Source organism: Eumetopias jubatus, unplaced genomic scaffold (assembly GCF_037043125.1).
Source record: "Eumetopias jubatus isolate StellerSeaLion01/CBP00866 unplaced genomic scaffold, mEumJub1_p1.0 scaffold_5, whole genome shotgun sequence".
NCBI classification, from domain to species: Eukaryota; Metazoa; Chordata; class Mammalia; order Carnivora; family Otariidae; genus Eumetopias; species Eumetopias jubatus.
This window is the reverse complement of record NW_028274811.1, coordinates 72958269-72981613: the sequence shown is the minus strand read 5'-3', so window position 1 is coordinate 72981613 and position 23345 is coordinate 72958269. Positions and strand designations below refer to the sequence as shown.

At 33.6% G+C, this 23345-nt stretch overlaps 1 protein-coding gene and 1 pseudogene across 1 annotated transcript in view; one reads left to right on the top strand and one right to left on the bottom strand.

Annotated features, from left to right (window-relative positions):
• SLF1 (SMC5/6 complex localization factor 1) overlaps positions 1 to 23345 on the bottom strand; it is a 79525-nt gene that overhangs the window by 34478 nt on the left and 21702 nt on the right. The window contains exons 6-14 of the mRNA XM_028089322.2: positions 20988 to 21131; positions 18337 to 18483; positions 17310 to 17456; positions 16319 to 16441; positions 14868 to 14921; positions 13743 to 13901; positions 11965 to 12128; positions 4703 to 4831; positions 3740 to 3905 (exon numbers count right to left, since the gene is read on the bottom strand). Coding sequence (XP_027945123.1) covers positions 3740 to 3905; positions 4703 to 4831; positions 11965 to 12128; positions 13743 to 13901; positions 14868 to 14921; positions 16319 to 16441; positions 17310 to 17456; positions 18337 to 18483; positions 20988 to 21131 — 1233 coding nt within the window. The remainder of the gene's footprint in view (positions 1 to 3739; positions 3906 to 4702; positions 4832 to 11964; positions 12129 to 13742; positions 13902 to 14867; positions 14922 to 16318; positions 16442 to 17309; positions 17457 to 18336; positions 18484 to 20987; positions 21132 to 23345) is intronic.
• Positions 11820 to 11950, top strand: LOC114198055 (U4 spliceosomal RNA; annotated as a pseudogene).

Below are 23345 nucleotides of genomic sequence, written 5' to 3'. Positions count from 1 at the left end.
AAATAGCACTTAAAGACATCACAAAGAAAAGTAGGACTAACCACCAAGCTTAGCAAAATTTGTACCTCCTTCATAACCTTGACACAGCTCACCTCTGCTCTTTGCCAAGGAAAGCCCAAAGCTTTCTCAGATTAATGACAATGAAATTCACTGCCTTTGTGTCACTCTGCAACACTTGCTGATTGACATTATGACAAAACAATATTAGCATAAACTGAGGACTTCTGTTTAGCTAATGACTTAAATTGAATGCTTCAACTCAGCAAATCAAGAAACAAATGCTTTACAGTACAGAAAATGATGTCTGTGAACATGCATGGAATTCTTGAAATTGGAAACTGCCAAAAAGATTTAATTAGGTACAAGAATGAATTCTAGCAGATAAGGTAACACACACACACACACACACACACACACACACACAAACAGTTTTTATGAATTTAAACAATTCAATGTTAAATAAAGTATTGATTTGCTAAATTTAAAGCTAGTTCTAATATTACAACTGATGCTACAATTTATTGCAGACTGCTTTACAAAATATGTCTAACTTATTTAAAATCTGAACAAAAACCTTCAAGTTAATCACAGATAAATCTGTTATTATTTACATCAGTATTTCCTGAGTAAATTCTTATCTTTGATAGTCCTTTAGTGATTTAGTAAAATTGTGAAAATGTCAGTTTTATTATTGTTTTCAGTTACAAATGAGCAATTTTATTTATATAATCAAATGGATAAAAAGAAATGCTCCATAATGAGAAAATATTTTCTATCCCCAATGATTCTACGGTCTAAAAAGTACATAAAAAGACATATTAATTAATAAGAATGTTATCAGTTTTATCTTAGAAGTATTATAAAAGTATGAAACTCAATTGGCAATGAAGCATAGAGAGTTCTATTTATGTTGAGTAATTTCAATTTACATGTGTGTATCATATTTTTTTAAATAAGACATGTACAAAATAATTGCTACTCACTTGGTTACTGTCACATAATACAATTACTTGGTCACAAAAACTAGCTATACCCAGAAATAATTTCCCCTTTTTAATGCCAAATTAAAGAAAAATTGAAAGAATTTTCTTTTTATAAGCCTCAGGCACCCCCTAAACAGAATTTTTAAAAACCAGTAAGGCCTTCTGTTTCTGATAATGGAGGCTTAACTATTTCAAATAAATGACCTTATAAAAGAAAACTGAAAATGTTGAATACAATATATAAAACATCTTCTGGAAAGATAACTTGTTAACATAACTTCTGGAAAGTTATAAAGAATTGCTAAGCCAAGATCTAGGAGAAGGTAAGGAGCCAAATGAATCACTCAAAACTAGCTGACTGCCCTAAGGACACTTGCTGACCTCAAAGAAAGAGCTGAGAGACTGAAGTGTGGTTTTTTGGAGCCTAGAGGAAAAGGAGTATAAAAGTCATAACCCAAGACCTAATACACAATAGAAAAAAACAGGTATTTGTAGCCCTGTACTTCACCTGGGACTACCAGGGACCCTCAAACCTAGCAACAGAAATTCTCTCTGGAGAAAGATATTCGGTGCATTTGCATGTTACCGTTTGTACGAATAATTTTTCAAATGCAATTTATGGCATACAGTAAATGACAACCAGCCTGTAAGAGAATATAAAAAATACAAGAGAAGGAAATAGCAGAAACAACAGTTAGAAACAGATTCATAAAGACTTCAAATATGAAATAGTCATATATAAACTATAAATTAACTATTACTGCCCCATTAAAAGACAAAAGAAAACCTTGAAAATTTTGTAGGGAACCAGAAACCATAAAAACATGTATAGTAATTAGGAAGCAAAAAAGTCGAAAACTGCCAAAAATGTAATAGTCATGTTTAACAACATATTAGACACAGCTGAAAAGAGACTAGTGAACTAAAAATTAAATGAAAAGACACTACCCAGAATGCTCCACGTATAGAAGAAAACCTGAAAATCTAGATGAGAATGAAAAAGCAGAGGAAAAAGGAGAAGGTGTAACATAAGTTTAATTGGAACTAAAAAAAGTCAAGCAGAGAAAACAGATCAGAGGAAATATGAGAAGATAAACTATGTAGGAATTTTCCTTGAGAAAGAATACTTTATGGCCATCTGACACCAGAATTCTCCACCCAAACCACTAGCATCACTATATACAAAGTACAGATGACTTATAAAGGGGGGGAGGATAAATTCATGAAGTAAATTCCAAAGAGTTTGACTAAAGCAATTATTTAACTTGACATAAAAGATGATAGAGAGTAGGGTGCCTGGGTGACTTGGTTGAGCATCAGACTCTTGATTTTGGCTCAGGTCATGATCTCAGGGTCCTGGGATCAGGCCTGGTGGTGGGAATCCCTGCTCTGGGGAGTCTGTTTCTCTCCCTCTCTCTTTCCCTCTGCTCCTCCCGGTACTTGTGCTCTCTCTCTCTCTCAATATATATTTTTAAAGATTTTATTTATTTATTTGACAGAGAGAGACACAGTGAGAGAGGGAACACAAGCAGGGGGAGTGGGAGAGGGAGAAGCAGGCTTCCCGCGGAGCAGGGAGCCTGATGCTGCGGCTCGATGCCAGGACACTGGGATCATAACCTGAGCTGAAGGCAGACGCTTAATGACTGAGCCACCCAGGCGCCCTCAAATAAATAAATCTTTAAAAAATAAATGATAGAGAGCTATGTAAAACATAGAAAACACATTGTATAACCATACATGGAGTCAAAAAGGAAAGTTCAGTTAATTTCAGAAGGCAGAAATCATTATAGGGCTCATTTTTAAACCTAATTTACTATTAGAAATTTAAAAAAAAGCACAGGCAAACAAAATCTACTAATCATAACAAAAATACACCCACTTAGAAGTTTTAAAACATCTTAAAGTATTTCTTGAATCAAAGGAGAATTCATAAATGACAATAAAAAACATTAAAAAAACACATTAACAGCACAATAGATGTAGGTATCAAAACCTGTACTACATAAATCTCAATTTGTATTCAAAGGCATTTTATTTTGAGTATATTTATTAGAAATAAAGACTAAAATGAAAAACAGATCCAAATAATCAAGACGTAAAAGGAAAGAATTAAAATATTATGAGCAGAAATCAATGCCATAACACAAAAAAGCAGACAATGAAGTCCCAAAGGTGATTATTTTGAAGAGGAGAGAGGTGACTAATAGTAATTATAAACGCAAAACATGGCAGAGTATATTGCTATGCACTTTACATATTTCAGTGCATTTAATCTTCCCAACTACCTTCAGGTAGGTAATACACTAAAATCACTGTACATTAAATTTCTAATGACAAGCAAGATATACTTATGAAGAAATAACTGCTAACAACCACAAAGGCAGTTTTAAAAACAAGTTGAACTTTTTATTTGTATACAAAAAAAATTGTATGGACTCAAATTTTAAAATCATAGGTTCCTTATGAATTGAAATGTACAAAAGTAAAAAATCTAGAATGATAAGTGAATACAGATTTCTTAGGACTAATGATCAAATAACTGTCCCTAGCTACTATATCCAAATGTGCAATGATGAAGAAGCCAGCCTCTAAGGATCTTTTACAATAAAACTTAGTAAACTACATAGAAAACAATGATACATTTGGGTAGATTTTAGTTTTATTCCAATTGTTCAAAGAATAAAGACAAAAGAGGCATAACTCAAAGATGTACTTCTTCATAGGCCACTATTCATTTGTAAATCAATTCTACTTACATCATTAGACTTGCATTTTTCCTTGTGAGAATATACAGTCCACTCCAAAAGCATATTTACTGGTTTGGTCAAAAGCCCAGAGGCCTCATTTCCTGACCAAAAGATTTCAAGAAGAATTGCCTTTCCTGTTATTTTCAGACTCTGAGAATCTGACCAGTCATACAACCTAATGAAAATATGAATCAAAGTATATCTTTATGCCAATTTGATCACTATAGTTATTAGGCATAATATCTCTCGCCATAATACAAAGAGATCTAGTGGTTTCTAAATACAGAAAGGGCATAATATATGAAGAATACAACATACAGTTATAATAAAGAACAAAATATAAAAAAGTCCACAATTCAATATAATGACCAACAAATACACACACAGAGTAATCTAAATGCATGTTTTAGAGCATACACAAAACTTATCATGGATTTTATAGATTCAATGTTAAAAAAACCCTAGTGGAACTTTTATTTAAGTATTAAATTACTTAAGAATTGAAAAAAACATAAACCCTGAAAAATGAAATAAAATCTTACCTATCCAAATGTCTAAGTTAGTGAAAAACAAAAATGTGAACTAAAGACACATAAAGAACATAAAAAACTTTATTGCCACTGAAGAACTATGTCTGCAACTATGTTTTAAAAAAACATCTAAACCAGGGGCACCTGGGTGGCTCCGTCGGTTGAGCATCTGCCCTCGGCTCAGGTCATGATCCCAGGGTCCTGGGATCCAGCCCCATGTCAGGCTCCCTGCTGAGCAGGGAGCCTGCTTCTCCCTCTCTCTCTGACGCTCCCCCTGCTTGTGCTCTCTTGCTCTGTCAAATAAATAAAATCTTAAAAAAAAAAAAAACAAACATAAATCTAAACTAGAAAACAAGGTGACTCTTTGGATGTACATAAATTAGAAAAATGGTACATAAAACAATATAAATACAGAAAAAATTTTCTTTGTGATTAAACTTACTTTTGGCTTAGATGTCGCACTTCACTTTCCACTAAATTAAAGAAAAATTTGAGCAGGGTCAGGTGGAGCACTTTTGTGCCAATATTTTTTGAAATTTGATGGCAAAAATTTTCATTGTAAAGGCAAGACCTGAAAAACATGAACCCAGTAATTTGTGACATACAAACAATTCAATGAATATTCTGCTGACAAAGTATTTCTTTCAGAGTTTTATCAGAATTCTAATGAAATTCCCTTCAACAAAATATAAAGCTAATCAACAAAATTTTATCAATATATTTTCTTCCTTTAAAAAGAAAACCATGTCAAAGATCTCGACATTGAATTTTTAGTAATACAGATTTAATTTTTCTATTTTTCAATGACTGTAATGTTTAATAGCCTAATGGTACTCTCTTTGTATTCTTTATTTCATTGACAAAGAACAAAAAATTATGTATTACATTATGCTTTCAATTCCAGGTGAACAGCTATATTCTCAATTTATAAATACTCTCTATAGTCCTCTTCTTACTCAAGATTTTTTGTTATTATTTTTTAGTAAAATGAAGGTCATTTAGGGCTCTATTTTTTTTTTTTTTTTTTTGAGAGAGAGAAAGCAAGCATGGTGGGGTGGGGGCAGAGGGAGAGGGAGATAGAATCCCAAGCAGGCTCCAAACCCAGCACGGACACCGATGTGGGGCTCAATCTCATGACAGAGATCATGACCTGAGTCTAAATCAAAAGTTGGACGCTTAACCAAATAAGCCACCCAGGCACCCCCACTTAGGGCTATTTTCTAAGAGTTTAAAAAATTTAATATCTATTTCTTTCTTTCCATCTACTCTAGCAGTCCTGTCCAACAGAACTTTCGGTGATGATGGATATGTTCTATTGAACACATGAAATGTGAATTGTGCAACTGAGGATTTGAATTTGTAATTTTTTAACCTTAAATTTAAACATTGTCAAATGTGGCTACTGGCTACTGGATTGGACAGCAAAATTGTATATTATTTTTTTTATTTTTTTACTTTAAATTTTTTATTGTTATGTTAATCACCATACATTACATCATTAGTTTTTGATGTAGTGTTCCAGGATTCATTGTTTGTGCATAACACCCAGTGCTCCACGCAGAATGTGCTCTCCTCAATACCCATCACCAGGCTAACCTATCCCCTCACCCTCCTCCCCTCTAGAATCCTCAGTTTGTTTTTCAGAGTCCATTGCCTCTCATGGTTCGTCTCCCCCTCCGATTTACTCCCCTTCATTCTTCCCCTCTTGCTATCTTTTTTTTTTCTTAACATATATTGCATTATTTGTTTCAGAGGTACAGATCTGTGATTCAACAGTCTTGCACAATTCACGGCGCTCACCATAGCATTACTCAGAAGTCTAGGACTAAGAAATTCTAGGTAACAATGTTTTATAATAATCTTCCAACTTTATTATCATTTATATAAACAATGTACTTGTAACTTTCTACCTCTGTCTCCACCTTCCCATCTTCTTTTTGAGTGCCGCATCGTCAGGTTAGGAGGGTCCTTAATGATTAAATTTAACAATATTTAATACTCGAATCTCTTCTAGAGGACATTCTATGTCTATATAGGTAGTCTCTCTGAGAACTGCCAGAGATGGATATCATAATATCTTTCATTTAAAAAAAAATATATATATATATTTATATATATTTTTGTGCCAGTACTATACATATGTGTATATATATATATATATATATATATATATATATATATATATATATGCCAGTACTCTCTCTCTCTCTCTCTATATATATATATATATCTGGAAACAACAAAAATACATGGAAGTTAAATAACATGCTACTAAACAATGAATGGGTCAACCCAAAAATTGAAGAGGAAATAAAAAAACACATGGAGACAAATGAAAATGAAAATACAATGGTCCAAAACCTTTGGGATACAGCAAAAGCTGTCCTAAGAGGGAAGATTATAGCAATACAGGCCTATCTCAAGAAAAAAGAAAGATCTCAAATTAACAGCTTACACCTAAGGACCTAGAAAAAGAACAGCAAAGCCTAAAGCTAGCAGAAGGAAGGAAATAATAAAGATTAGAGCAGCAGTAAATGAAACAGAGACTAAAAACCCAATAGAACAGATCAATGAAACCAGGATCTGGTTCTTTAAAAAGATGAACAAAATTGAAAAACCTTTATCTAGATTCACTGAAGAGAGAGAGAGGACTCAATTTCAGAAATGAAGGAGGAGAGAGAGAAACAACAATTTACACCTAGAAATATAAAGGATTATAAAAGAATATGAAAAATTATATGCCAACAAATTGGACAACCTTTAAAGAAATGGATAAATTCCTAAAACATATAACTTCATAAAACTGAATCAGGAAGAAACAGAAAACCTGAATACAATGATTACTAGCAATGAAATTGAATCAGTATTCAAAAATCTCCCAACAAACAAGTCCAGGACCAGATGACTTCCCAGGAGAATTCTACTAAACATTTAAAGAAGATTTAAAACTTACTCTTCTCAAACTGTTCCAAAAAATAGAAGAGGAAGGAAAGCTTCCAAATTCATTCTGAGGCCAGCATTACCTTGATACCAAAACTAGATTAAGACATCACACACAAATAGAGCGCCTGGGTGGCTCAGTTGGTTAAACATCTGCCTTCAGCTCAGGTCATGATCTCAGGGCCCTGGGATTGAGCCCCGCATCTGGCTCCCTACTCAGCAGGGAGTTTGCTTCTCCTTCTCCCTCTGCCTCTTCCCCCTTACTCATGCTCTGTCTCTCAAATTAATAAAATCTTAAAAAAAAAATACATTACACACAAAAAAGAAAACTACAGGCCAATAAGTGATGAACACAGATGCAAAAATTCTCAACAAAATATTAGCAAGCTAAATCCAACAGTATATTAAAAAAACAATTCACCACCATCAAGTGGGATTTACCCCCAGGATGCAAGAGTGGGTCAATATTCACAAATCAACATGACACATCACATCAACAAAAGAAAGGATAAAAACCATATGATCATCTCAATAGATACAGAAAAAGCATTTCACAAATTACAATATCCGTTCATGAAAAAAAAAAAAACCTCAACAAAGTAGGTTTAGAGGGAACATAACATAATAAAGGCCATTTATGAAAAACCCACAGCTAACATCATCCTTAAGGGTGAAAAACTGAGAGCTTTACCTCTATGATCAAGAACAAGACAAGGATGTCAACTCTCACCACTTTTATTCAACATAGTACTGGAAGTCCTAGTTATAGTAATCAGACAAGAAAAAGAACTAAAAGGCATTTAAATTGGTAAGGAAGAAGTAAAACTGCCACTATTTAGAGATGACATGATACTATATATAGAAAACCCTAAAAGATTCCACCAAAAAACTACCAGAAGTGATAAATTCAGTCAAGTTGCAGGATACAAATTCAATATACAAAGATCTGTTGTATTTCTGTACATTAATAATGAATTAGCAGAAAGAAAAATTAAGAAAACAAATAAATTAAGAAAAAGAATAAAATGCATACGAATAAACTGAACCAAGGAAGTGAAAGACCTGTACTTTGCAAAACTGTAAGACATTAATGAAAGATACTAAAGAAGATACAAAGAAATGGAAAGATATTCCATGCTCATGCATTGGGAGAACCAATATTGTTAAAATGTCCATGCTATACAAAGCAATCTACAGATTTAATGCAATCCCTATCAAAATATCAACAGCATTTTTCATAAAACTAGAATAAACAATACTAAAATTTATACACAACCACAGAAGGCCCCAAATAGCCAAAGCAATCATAAGAAGAATAAAAATATGGAGGTATCACAGGATGCCTGGATGCTCAGTTGTCCAACATCGAACTCTTGGTTTTGGCTCAGGTCATGATCTCCCAATCATGAGATTGAGCCCTGAGCTGGGCTTTGTGCTCAGCACAGTCAGCTTGAGATTCTCTCCCTACCCTTCTGCCCCATCCCGTCCTTGCACCCTCTGTCTTCTCTAAATAAGTAAAATCTTAAAACAAAAACAAAAACAAAAAACAAAACAAAAAAAAACTGGAGGTATTACAATCCAACATCTCATGCTCGCTTCGGCAGCACATATACAATCCAACATCTCAAGGTTAATTACAAAGCTGTTGTAATCAAAACAGTATAGTACTGGCACAAAAATAGACACATCGATCAATTGGAACAGAATAGAAAACTTAGAAATAAACCCATAATTATATGGTTAATTAATCCATGGCAAAGAAGGCAAGAATATATGAGAAAAAGACCATCTCTTGAACAGATGGTGCTGGGAAAACTGGACAGCAAAATGAGAAAAAACAAAACTGGACCACTTTCTTACGCCATACACAAAAATAAACTCAAGACCTAAATGTGAGACCTGAAACCATAAAATTTCTAGAAAAAAACACAGGCAGTAATCTCTGACATCAGCTGCAGTAACATTTGTCTAGGTATGTCACCTAAGGAAAACAAAAGCAAAATTAAACTACTGGAACTGCACCAAAATAAAATCCTTTTGCCCAGCAAAGAAAGCCATCAACAAAACAAAAAGACAACCTACTGAATGGGAGAAAATATATGAAAAGAATTTATCTAATAAGAGGTTAATATCCAAAATTATAAAGAACTTAGACAACTCAACACCCAAAAACAATCTAATTAAAAATGGGCAGAAGATATGAACAGACATTTCTCCAAAGAAGACATCCAGATGGCCGAGAGACACATGAAAAGATTCTCGACATCCCTTATCATCAGAGAAATGCATATCAAAACTACAATGAGATTATCACCTCACACCTATCAGAATGGCCAAAATCAAAAACACAAGAAACAAGTTTGACAAGGACATGGAGAAAAAGGAACCCTCGTGCAACTGGTGGTAATGCAAGCTGGTGCAGCGAATGTGAAAAGTAGTATGGAGGTTCCTCAAAAGATTAATAAATTAAAAAAAAATTAAATACTAAATTTATGGTCCAGTAATTCTATTACTGGGTATTTGCCCAAGGGAAATGAAAACACTAAATGGAAAAGATATATGCATTGTGTTTACTGCAGCATTATTTACAATAGCTATGGTATGGAAGCAACCCAAGTATGCATCCAGACATGAATGAATAAAGAAGATGTGGTTGCTATATAAAGGAGTATTACTCAGCCATAAAAAATATAAAATCTTGTTATTTGCAACAACATGGATGAATCTAGAGGGTACAACGCTAAGTGAAATAAGTCAGTCAGAGAAAGCCAAATACCACATAATTTCACTCATATGTGGAATTTAAGAAACAAAAGAAACTAACGAAGAAAAGAAGAGACAAAATAAACCAAACTCTTAAATACAGAGAACAAACTGGGGGCTGCCAGAGGGGAGGTAGATGGGTGGATGGCTGAAACCAGTGATGGGAATTAAAGCGTAACTCATCATGTTGAGCAATGAGTAATGTACAGAACTGATGAATCCTTATATTGCTATATCTGAAACTAAAAGAACACTGTATATTAATTATAATTGAAATAAAAAAACAGCACTTTTCAGAAAGTAAGAAACTGACATGAGTGACAAACTTAACTGAAAGAAAAGGTCAAAATTACATAGTGACATGAGTTACAAGTTAAAGTATAATTAGGAGTTGGCCAGGTATTTGTAGAATGCAGGAATGGAGCTATATTTAGGCAGAGAAAACATAAGAGCAAAGGAATAGGCAATGAAAAATAGTTTACCCACTGGGCACATTGGGGAAAATAATGATGAAAATGGAGACACATATAGCATCTAAATCACAAAAGGTCTTACATGTTTTGCTAAGGAATTTCAACTGTCTTTGATACATAATGTGTAAGTTAATTGAAAACTTTCATCTGGGAAATGACAACATCACTTTGGAAAGAGTATACTGAGGTACTCTGGAAGATAAATTAAAGGGAAAAATACAGAATCAAGATCAATAAAAGCAGACATTGAATTAGTTTATATAAGAAGAAATGAAAGCTTGATGACAGTAATGAAAGAAAGAAGCAGATTTGGAAATTAGAAAGCATGTCAGCCACACAACCCATATATCCTCACATTCTATACCAGTGCTGGGCTAGTAATGTGTTAGAATTGTGTTTACATCTCAGTCATCTTCAAAAGTAAAGGAACTGTTTTTTATCATTTTATCCCCAGAGTATAGCACAGGACCTGGCTCCCAATAAATACTCAATAAACATTTGCTGAAGAATGAATGATGCATGCTATCTAGATGATTAGCTCACTTCAAATATATCACAACCAAGACAGAAAATGAATCTTTATCAATCTCAAAGACATAACCAAAGGTCTAGCCTTTGCCTGGCTAGTCAAGTATCCTTTCCCTCACTACTATGGAGCCCTAAAACTGAGCACTTGCATAAAAAGAAAAGTACTTCCTAGACAAAGGCAGGCTGTATCAGATACAAGGAGTTATCAGAGAAGAAAAACAATTAGTGGCTTTGGTAGAAAGAGAAACAGAAAGGATTTCCAGAGAAACATTTTCAAGACAAAGGAAAAATCTAGGAAGATGACATGCAGAAACACAAAAGGAATGACTATCTAGGAAAGTTTCAAAATTCATACAGTTTACACTTTTGATTACCAAAATTTGATGACCATATTCAATAAATTTTAATTAGATTTTAATATGCACACATATTGTTAAAAAAGAATAAAAAATAAAAATAATGATTTGGCTTTCCTGTTTATTTCATGTATTCATTAAACTCTTTTTTGGTAAATAAACTAAATGGCAAATATGACCAATCTAGACTTGGCCTTTTCATTTTTTTTGTTTATTTTTTTTTTAGAGAAAGGAGAGAACGCACGAGCAGAGGGGAGAGAGAAAGAGAGAATCCCAAGCAGGCTCCACACCCAGCATGGAGCCCAACATGGGGCTCGATCATGAGATCATGATCTGAGCTGAAATCAAATGTCAGATGCTTAACTGACTGAGCCACTCAGGTACCCCTCGACTTGGCCCTTTTTTGAGAGTTTTAAAATAAATACAACACACATATTATACACTCACATTTTCTAAAATGAAATTTACTTCTTTCATTTATATCTAAAACATAACACATAGCTTTGCGCAGTGGCAGTATTGTAGCCAATGAGGTTTATCAGAGGCGCGATTGTTGCTAATTGAAAACTTTTCCCTATATCTAAAACATACACAACAAAACTATGAGATGAAATTTAGCATACCCACATGTCATATTTCCTTACCTGATAAGCACTTCTATTAGAGACCATGCTCCTTTCATACAAGTTGGGCACTGAAACAGCTCTAAGTAATACCGTGACATGGCTGGGGACTTCCAAGGAGGATGTAGGTGAAGAAGGGCTGACAATATATGAAAGTATCGGCCAGAAAACGTATCTACGTTATCCTGTTATTTAAAAATAAACAAATAAAACACTATAGCTAAAAGTACACTTTGACCAGTTACTTCAGTCTAAAACTGTAATAACTCCGACCTAAACTTTCTTGCCTAATACATGTGTTTGGACAAAGGAGATCAAATGGAAGTTATCATATTTAGCTAGTGAAATACTACAACTGAGAAAGGCAGATTCTAAATACGTATCTATACGTTAAGTAATCCCAGGTATTGAGATTTACATGAAATGTCCATTTTAATTTTCATGATTATAGTGAGATAAGAGTTCCCAAATGTGACCTGAAAGGAATTAAAGGTACAAAGCTTTTCATGTAATATGCTTAGTTATCACCAACATTAGTCTGACATAGCTTACACCTGTTATTTCTTCAAATTGGCACTGTGATGAAGAACATAATTAGAAAGCTACCTTTGAAAAGCTGTTCTTACTAGCTTTCACAGTTTAAGGAATATGCTTATTGTCTGTGTATACTGTGAATAAAAATGATTATTATCACTGTACAAATGGCTTTCTAGATCACTGTTATCATATTTTTATGTTAGATACTTTACTGCCACAGAAAAAAAATCAGATAAATTTTTCCCAAGAGAAAATTATCTTGGAGATTCTAAGAAAATAAATTAAATCACTCAGAGTAGTACCTAGAAAATAGTTTAAAAATAGAAATGGGCATCTAAGGTCTTGATCTCACTGGGGGCCACCAAAGAGAGCTGATGCCCAGTCCTATAATCCTTATGGGGGGAGATCCATGCTCCCACCTGGACACACACAGGAAAACAGGCTTTCACAAAAGTGCTAGCTCTTAGCTCCACGATGGGATTATTCAGAATGAACCCCTAACGGGGTTAGTATTCCTCTCCCCTCTGCACCTTCTTCTGCATCAACCGTCCTGAGGATGTACCCTCCTCCTCCAGAGTAGTAGTAGAATATACTTCTCCCACCCCAAACCAGTCTCGGAGGGATTGAAGAATGACTCAATTTCCTCAGGGCATTCATAAAACAGTTCACCCAGTGAAGACAAGGAAGATGACTGACAATGCTGTCCTGCTTTTTCTGACATCCTGCACCAGGTAATTGTTGTTTTTTAAGTCTTATGATATAATCAGCATAATTTCACCTCCTGAATTCGGATGAATTCTGGGACATAACCAAGATCAGGCTATAGACGTCTAAGACTGAAGGCCATGGACTAGATCCTGGTGAACTCGCCAAGGCAGAGCCCCTGTGAGATGATCCTATAGCACCCAAGCAATCCTTGCTTTTGTGACACCCAGTCCCCAGTGTGTAACTTCAAATTCCTATAAATCCATTAAGGTCCCATTTTGTCTCTCATTGCTGGGTCAGTTGTATTATGACTACTATCTAGTAAACTGTGAATTTTTAGTAAATGTTCTATAGTAACTCCAAATACAAAATACACACACAAAAAAAAGTAAAAATAAAGAAAGAAAGAAGAAATTGTAAGAAGTGGGTACTAGATTTCCTATTAAAACGAGGGTAAAAATACTGAAAAGAGAAATTAACTGTAAATATACAAAAAACGAGAATGTTCATATTTTAACATTCTCTTAAAGATTGTAAACTCTTAATACTGCTCTTACCTGTAGAATGTTCTCTAGTAGAGCATGAAGAAGGCATACAGGAGGGATATAATGTGCTTGTAAAGAGGAAAGTTCTTCAATTGCTTCTTTAAAAAACTGTCCTTCTATGAGACTTTCAATTAAATTTAATACACCTCTGGGAAATTCAGCATTTTTAACCTAAAAAAAATAAAGATTCTATGACTCAAAGAAGAAAAAAAAATTCTGGGAGCAAATCTTAAATTAGTAAGGAGACTTAAAATTTTCTCATCTGTAAAATGAAGATAATTCCTGTCCTTCACGACTTCATAGGATTGTTATGTGGTTCACAAAAAGATTATTTATACAAATGTGTTTTATAGCTATAAGGCACTACAAAAATACACATTATTAATTGATTTATTTTTCTCTGTTGCCTTAAATAGTAAGGGGAAATACTACCACTAAAAGAAAACTTGAAAAGGCATTTGCAAAGTATGGCTGATAATGAGGAGACCTCAGGCAGAGCTACAAATACACATAGTTCTTTAGGGGCAAAATTATTTTTTGGTTTTCTTTTAAATGTATAAGCAAACTATATCCATTAAGATATACTAAATATATTAAGATGTCATCAAGCACAATATTTGCTATAGGGTCACAGAATCACTCTGAGGGTGCATATTAATATAAACTCTAAGAGTTCCATGAAGTACATTCCCCTTGGTCAAAATATTTTTAACAGCCAAAATAACTACACTGAACTAGCAGAGAATTAAAATACTCTGAAAAGACTACATGAAATAAATTTTAAAGGATACAAAGGAAATAATATACTTTTAAAAATATTATACTGAAAATTTAATCTAGAAGTAATAATTATGAAAGCTATGAAATGTGATAACAGTGCTACATAACTCATCCATGATGAGCACAAGTTAAGTTTTTAATTCTTGTTACCAGTTTGTACTACCATATGCAATTTTTTGGAGCTTTGACAGAATATTATTTTTCTTTTTCATTTCTGATTAGAGAAAGTACATTTCAAGTTTGACAGGAGGCTTTGTTATGCAGACAACACATTCCTTTATATCAAAGTAACTAAAAACAGCAAAACACAAAGCTTACTTTTTTGACTCCATCACCACCCTACTCCAAGCCCCTTACCTCAATATTGTACACTGGTTGTTTATCTATTCTAATGCAGCTGTATCTGATAGCCTACAAAAGAGAAAACACATTACCAAAATTAAGCATCTTTTTAGGTAGAAAATTACATTTCAGTGTACAAAAAATAAAACCTTGGGCAAACTTACACAATGGACTCAGGTGCACCTTAATAGCCATAATTGATCTGATACTGATACACATTTACTCAGACTAGTATCTTCCATTATTTTAAAGTAATAGCACACTCATAAGTGTGAACATTCTCTATTTTCTCTTTCTAAACTAACTTAAAAAAATAAAGTCATATTCCTTTGAAGACCTGAAGAGGTCTACTGTCCTTAGTATTTTAATAATTAGAAATATAAATGAGAGAACATTTTGTATAAAAGTCCACAGAAGAAAAAAAGGTGGTCATTTTTTCTATATAATAACATGTAGAATCTTTATTGTTTTAAAATACCTATAATTGTGTATTTGTTTAAAAGATTATACTGGAAAAATACTCATAACCAACATAAAAAGAGATAATGTTCTGATTATATAAGGAGTTCTAGATACTATGATATAAAATAACCTAATGGAAAACTGAAAAAGAATATAAGCAAGCGGATGACAAAGACAGAAATACACAAATGGCAAGTGAAGGTATAAAATATGCTCAAACTTACTACTGCCAAAAGAAATACAAATTAGAACAATGATAAAGCTCTGGCTTCCACTTAGGATGTAGAAGTGAACACCCATAACCCTCTGGGTAAGGGAAGAGGAAAACAAAATCTTTACCCCTGGAGAAGGGAAAGAAAAGATCATGGTCCCAGATCATTAGCAATCCCCTACCACTGGGGGCAGGGCAAGATCACTGAGAAAGTCCTTCCCCCAAAACTCTAAAGGATTGCCTAACACTGAGGCTGACTCAGGTCATCAGAAAAGGGCCTCGACATCAAATATCAGGCTAGCAAGCATTTTACTTTATTTTTTTCATTTTATTATTATTATTATTTCTTTTAGAGAGGGAGACAGAGACAGAAAGAGAGAGGGGAGAGAAGGGTAATGGGCAGAGGGAGAGGGGGAGAGGCAGAAAGGGAGAGAGAAAATCTCTCTCTCTGGGCTCGATCTCACAACACTGAGATCATAGTCTGAGCCGAAATCAAGAGTCAGACGCTTAACCGACTGAGCCACCCAGGCGGCCCAAGCTGGCAAGCATTTTAGCACCAAGATACAGCAGTCTATAGACACCTAATTTATCTGTAGCTTTACTGAGCTATAAATGGCAGAGAATTCAGTTTATTTATTAAATGTACAAAGATATTACTGTTCATAACAAATTAATAAACAGAAAATTTTAAGACACATTAAACATAATAATGAGTCATTACTATTATTATTATATTTTGGTTCTACTAGAGAAGGATAGGAAATATAGAAAATTTTAGTATGCCAGGTTCTACCTGAGCTCTATATATGTGCTTCCTTAACTCATTTTTTATTTCAGTAATATCCACATCTGTCCTGACATCGTTGGTTTTTGATTCTTTGGCACGATCAGCAAAAACAGAATTCTTCATTTCTTTCTGCATACATGTAAAAGTACTTTAGACAATGTACTAAAGACAATATCACCACAAATGTTAAGTATCATAATAAACAGAATACAAGAACACATTCATGCAGCATTAACCGCAACAAAGATCCTTAAAATCATAATTTATAATAATTATACAATGAAATAAAAAGTTTAAAAAAAAAGCAAACATTTTAATTTGGAAAGTTTTACCTACGGTAATTTTCCTTCTAACCTGTTCCCAATCTTTCTTGGAATCTCCTCCCTCAGCCCCTTTGTTGCCATGGTCACACATAACATGATTCATTATTTATTTACCTTTATCATTTTTCTGAAGATCCTTCTGAATATATGATACAAACATGGTACAGTTTAGATAAAATCAAGTTATACTTTAGAATAATGAACTCAAGAAGGATCCCGTTCAAAAGACAAGTTATCTTATTAAAAATGATCTGTATTATACCAGGGAAGAACAAGACAAAAACTAAAATTTAGATTACAATGCATTACCCAAACTACATACACATGTAGTCTTAAGGTATTTTTATTTTAGGAATTTTAGCCTCTTTTTTTTTTCAGAACCTTTGTTTCTTTTACTTTTTGTGACATTCAGGCAAAACAATGTATTTGAATATCCTGATTATTAATTCAGATATCCTTGTGTACGCATGTAAAAAATACTGTCCTTATAAGCCAAAGTTAATTACAAGATTAGTTATGAATATCACACCAGATCAACTGAAGACCATTTTTTTTCATAAGACATGCAGGTTATATTTGACACTGCAAGCAATTATAAAATAAGATTATATGTCTAGATTACATTATGGAAGCCAAAGAGAATTAACTGTTTAGCTTAGCTTACAAAGTTTTACCTGATCTCTATATATGTGCTTTCTTGAGGTACTTTTAATTTTGTTATGTTCAATGTCTTTCCTGGAATCTCTTTCATTTTCTTTTTTGCGTTTTTTCCTCAAAGTATAACTCCTTTGAATATCTTCATCCTTTTTCTTAATTTCCTTCTACAAGTATTTAGACAATTAAATCTCAACATGAATGATACGCGTTACAAAATCCAAATAAACTCAAGAGTATGACTTACAACACAAGTAAACAACATTAAAAAATAGTTTTGCAGAAGAGGAAATCTCATCCACTGTTAAAGTGGGTCTACATTAGTAAAACATTTTGGAAAACAGTTGGGCATTACCTGTTACAGTTAAACATGCACAGTCCTTATTATGACCCAGCAATCCACCCCAAGGAATATATCCTAAGCTAGAGAAACTCTTGAACATGTGCACCAAGAATCGTGTAAGAAAATGTTCACAGTGTTCATGGCACAACTCTTCATAACTGCAAAAACCAAGCAAGCAGACACAAACCAAGAAAACGAAACCCAAATTTACTTATATCAGTAAGTAAAATGGTTAAAGATAGAGTTGCGAATCAATGGATCAATTAAACATTATATATGCCAGTAAAAAAGAAAAAAAGCAAGTCACAGAAGACTATCAATACCACCAATTACAAAAAGTTCATTAACAGGGAAAACTAAGCAATATATTGCTAGAGATAAGCACACAGCTGGCAAAACTATAATGAAAAACAAGAAAACAAAACAAATGCCAAGACAGAGGTCACCCAGGGGAAAGAGAGAAAGAGGATACAGTTTGGGAATGACACACAGTAGGGTCTTACGAAACTGGTAATGCTCTATTTCTTAACCTAGCTGGTGGATACATAACACTCCTTGTATTCTTTTTAAAATCGTACACAAATGCCTTATAAACATCTCTGTACACGTAAGTCAGAAGGAACGATTTTATGAATATCATTACATTTGACAGATTTAGAAAAGAGTTGTAAAATAAAAATTATTTTTCACTTGGAAGGTCTTACCTGACTTCCACACGTGTGCCTTCTTAAGGCATCTCTCATTTTCACAAATTTCAAATCTCTACTAGAATCTCTGAATTTTTCTTTTTTGTGATGTTCAGTCAAAAGAGAACTAACATTAACATCTTCATCATGATTTTGCATTTCTTTCTACATGTAAGAATACTTCAGTTAGACTGTGGGTGAAACATAGCCTTAACACAACCAGTGCAAGTCACAACAGAAAAACCCACTCAGGAAGGTAGGTTTTCTAAAACATACATACAAGATTAACTACAGTAAAGATCCTTGTAAATTGTATTACATCTTAGTTACATTAAAATGAAGCAGAGAAATGTAGATTTTTAATTCAGAAAGGTTTATATTGTGTTCACATATACATTTCATGTAGGTACTTTTATTAACTTAATCTTTCTTGGAATCTCTGCTTTTATTCCTCCCCCATTTGTCATATGATTAGTCAAAAACAGAATTTGGTTATCTTCATTATTTTATTTTTCCAAGTATTTCTTTTTTAATTTTTAAAGCTTTTTATTAATTTACTTGAGAGAGAGCAAGAGAGAGAGAGAGAGAGAGAACACAGAGGGAGAGAGAGAAGCAGACTCCCTGCTGAGCAGAGAGCCAGACGCGGGACTCGATCCCAGGACCCTGAAATCATGACCTGAGCCAAAGGCAGACGCTCAACTGAGCCACCCAGGTGCTCCTATTTTTCCAAATATTTCTAAAAGTAATTTTGGACCCTAAACCAAATAGAATCTTGCCATTATTAGGCATATCAGATAAAAAATCTCAAAAAATCATTTTATAGAACATATAGTTACAATAAAAATCAGAGTGAGTATTAAAATTATTGTTTATTCATTATACAAAGTTATATTATATATGCATTATATATTATATATATTCATTATATTAGTTACAAGCATACAATATAGTGATACAACAATTCTATACATTACTCAATGCTCATTATGGTAAGTGTGCTCTTAATCCCTGTCACCTATCTCATCCATCCTGCCCCTACCTTCCCTCTGGTGACCATTAGTTCTCTATGTTTAGGAGTCTGTTATTTTGTACAAAGAAACTTATTTTTAAAAATAGAAAGTTCTACCTGAATTTTAGTGTTATACAATATAAACTGATGTATTTTCATATCCCGTATCTTTCATGTAATCTCCATTTGATTCATATTCCATGTTAAAAAAAAAAAATTTCAGTAACTCCCATCATTTTACATTCTTTTCTGAATGTCAAAATTTTTATACTGTGGCTTATGATGCATTTTTCTCAGACAGATTAGCTCAAAAAGGCTTTTATTAAGACCATGTACGTGGGGGCGCCTGGGTGGCTCAGTTGGTTAATCGACTGCCTCCGGCTCAGGTCATGATCCTGGAGTCCCGGGATCGAGTCCCGCATCGGGCTCCCTGCTCGGCAGGGAGTCTGCTTCTCCCTCTGACCCTCTTCCCTCTCATGCTCTCTATCTCTCATTCTCTCTCTCTCAAATAAATAAATAAAAATCTTTAAAAAAAAAAGACCATGTACGTGGAATTAATCATAGAAAGCAGTCTTATAAGTCACATAAATATCAACTACTTCAGAAAAGCCAGAAAAAAATTGTATTAATATTTTAATCTGTTGTAAAGTTTTATCTAATCTCTCATATATAATTTAAGGCACTGTTGAGTTTATGAAGTTCCAGTTCTTCAAGCTCTCTTTGTACAATTTTTGAGTTGTATTAAAAGCAGAATTTTTCTTTCTACTCACATTTAAAAATATTTTAGTTTAGGGGTGCCTGCGTGGCTCAGTCAGTTGAACGTCCAACTCTTGGTTGTGACTCTTGGTTGAGCCAACTCAGGTGGGCTCAGGTTGTGATCTCAGGGTCACTGTGTGCTGTGCGGGGAATCTGCTACTTTCCCTTTCCCTCTCCCTCTGCCCCTCCCCACCTCACGTGCCCTCTTTCTCTCTCAAATAAATAATCTTTAAAAAAAATTTTAGTTTAGACTAAGTAATAATAACTAATAGGCCAAGGATTTGGTAAATCAACCACAGAATCTGTTTTATAAAACACAGTATGATATTTAGCATAATTAAACATTAGCTATTCTAGAGTAGAAGTAGTAATGCCTTTTTTTGGTTGCTATATGAAAAGTTTTACATGAGAGCTGCATATACACTTTCTTAATCTACTTTTCATTGCTCCAAGTTCAAAGTCCTTCCTGTTTGTTTTCCTTATTAAATCAGAATAGAATTCATTTGTATCATTTAAAATATTTTTGTTCAATATGCAGCATAAATACTAGACTTTAGATCATGAATCATGAATATACATATTGCTGAGAGAGAAGAATCCTTTATAAGAAATATATTTCTATTAAACATTCACGGGAATTTTAATTATTTCTCGTGTTGAAAACACACTACATGTTAGGAACTGTGTGTTTCTATATGCACATATGCATTATTTCAATAAGAGTCTCAAAAACAGATACATAGGGCAATATCTTGAACAAGCTCAAATCACAGATGATAAAACACAGAGCTGGGTTCAAATACTGGTTCTGATTTCAAAATTCGTGTAATTTCTACCATACAGTGCTTCTCAAATAATTATTTAAGAATGAGAAATGAACATTTTTTGGCCCATAAAGTTTTACCTGGGTTCTATACATGGTCTCTTTTAAGGCACCTTTCATTTCAAGAAATCCCACATCTTTCCAGAAATCTTTGTTTTTTTCCTGATTGCTATGTTTATTCCAAACAGAATGGCTCTGGGAATCTTCATCATTCTGAATTTCTTTCTGTATGTATATATAAATGGTTCAGGCAATTAATTAAGTATAATTTCAACAACATATACTTTTTATGTTATCCTACTTTATCTAACTGCAAAAGAAGGTAAAATCCCTTCTCCTAAATCAAAAGTTAAAAAACAGCAGTAAATTCTTTCAAGGAAAATAATTCAGAACAAAAGTCCTGAATAATAAAAGTGATTTCTGTGTATCTTCAAAAAATATAATGCTTTGTTGGTCTAGTAACAATCAATCCTTTTCATTAATAATCATGAACAGAAATATTTTATCTAGTTCCTGTCCAAGTTAAAGATCCAATGTAGATAAAAAAGTTTCAGATTATAGATTACTTCTATTTTTCAGCTTTTTACTGATAAGACTTCTCATTTACAAGTCTACTACAAAGAGGAAAAGAGGCTTAATGAAGAATTCACAGGTCTTATTTTACTTGAATAGCAATAAACAATTATTTTCACCTAACTTTATCTCAAATATTTAAATTTTTCTTGCCAAGAAATCCATAATGAATTCATACACCACCTACCAATGATGTTAAAGACAGTGACATATGTATCTATACATAGAATTCTAAAAGTTCAGCAAAATAAAGAGATGAGAGTAAAAATGAGTTTGTGACATATCTTACGATGTGCTTAAGGAAGGGTATTATTCAGAGATTCACTACCTTTACATAGGTAAGAGAATCACTGTCCTCCTAAGGAACAATTATGATATAAGCTGAAAAGTGTAAGGCCTATGGTATCATCTTTGGTTCCCTTTCACTTGTACTGGGATTCCTATGTAGATGTGAGGGTCTTTTAGCAGGCTGCAATCCTCCAATCAAAGAACAATTCCTGAGAGTACCTGACAGACTTTCTAGTTACTCAAGAAAGTAAAACTGAAAACTAAGAAAAATCAAGACTTTTCTTCCTTCCTATTCCAGGCATCAAAGAAAGAATTGCTCTGAATGTACAAACAATAATTTTTGTTAAGGACAACTTGAAGTGGGATAAAAGCGAGTTTCTGGCTTTAAATTTAAACCTGGTTGACAATGGGAGGATAAATCCTTACAGCCCAGAACATCAAGAAAGGTCTACAATACAGAACGAATTAATCTTCCATATAGATTCCAGTAACCCAGTACTGGATCCAGTAAAGCAAAAGAACACGCCATTATCATTAACAACTAGGCAAGAACATACTGTTTTCTAATCCTGAATATATTTACTTATGTACCCATTTCAAGATGTTAAATACTGATCTGTAAATTAAGATGTATGACGCAAGTACCTTACATAAATTAACTAATTAAAAACCATAACCTGATAAACTATGACATTTGGAAGCTCTTTAAAATAATTTACTTTTTATAGAGTTAAATGATCAATGTATATTTTTCTCCAAACCACCAATATGCTAATTGACTAATATATGAAATATATAGGAATTATTTTATCTGTAAATATTTATTCCTTATTTCTAATTTTTTTTAAAAATTTCTTATAAAGATTTTTATTTATTTCAGAGAGAGTGAGTGAGGGAGCAGCAAGCATGAGCAGGGGAGGGACAGAGGGAGAAGCAGACTCCGTACTGAGCAGGGAGCCCGAGGTGGAGCTTGATCCCAGGATCCTGGGATCATGACCTGAGCTGAAGGCAGATGCTTAACCAACTGAGCCACCTAGGCGCCCTTCTTATTCCTTATTTTATAAATACTCCTTTGGTACCAACTATGTACTAGGTATTGTGTTAAGTGTTTATCTCCTATATGACCTATGAAAAAAGGGTCATGTCTAGTCTCTTTTATAGAGTATAATTGTGTGTTCCAAATAGATGACCAAAAGTCTACTTCTTTAGTAAATTATTCTATTATCTAGGAGTAGAGCAGCACAATGTGGCAATGACAGCTGTCCTGGCTTCTGATTCAGATACTTGATGGGGTTTACTGTTTTATGCTAGGTATAGAGAGACTCTGGTCTCTGGGTCTTAGTCCTTGATTCAGCCATGGCATCTACCACACAACTTGAATGAATTCATGACACAGGATACAGAATCAGAGAGGTCAAGCAAAGAGTACGCTATATGGTCCTTAACTAGTATCTATACCCTGATTGTTAAATGGTATCTCAAGATCTTATGATTGACTACTAGTTATGGTACTGTTAACAGCATTAGATATTTTTAACTACCAGAAAGAGACCAGGTGAATATCAAGGTTACCTAATA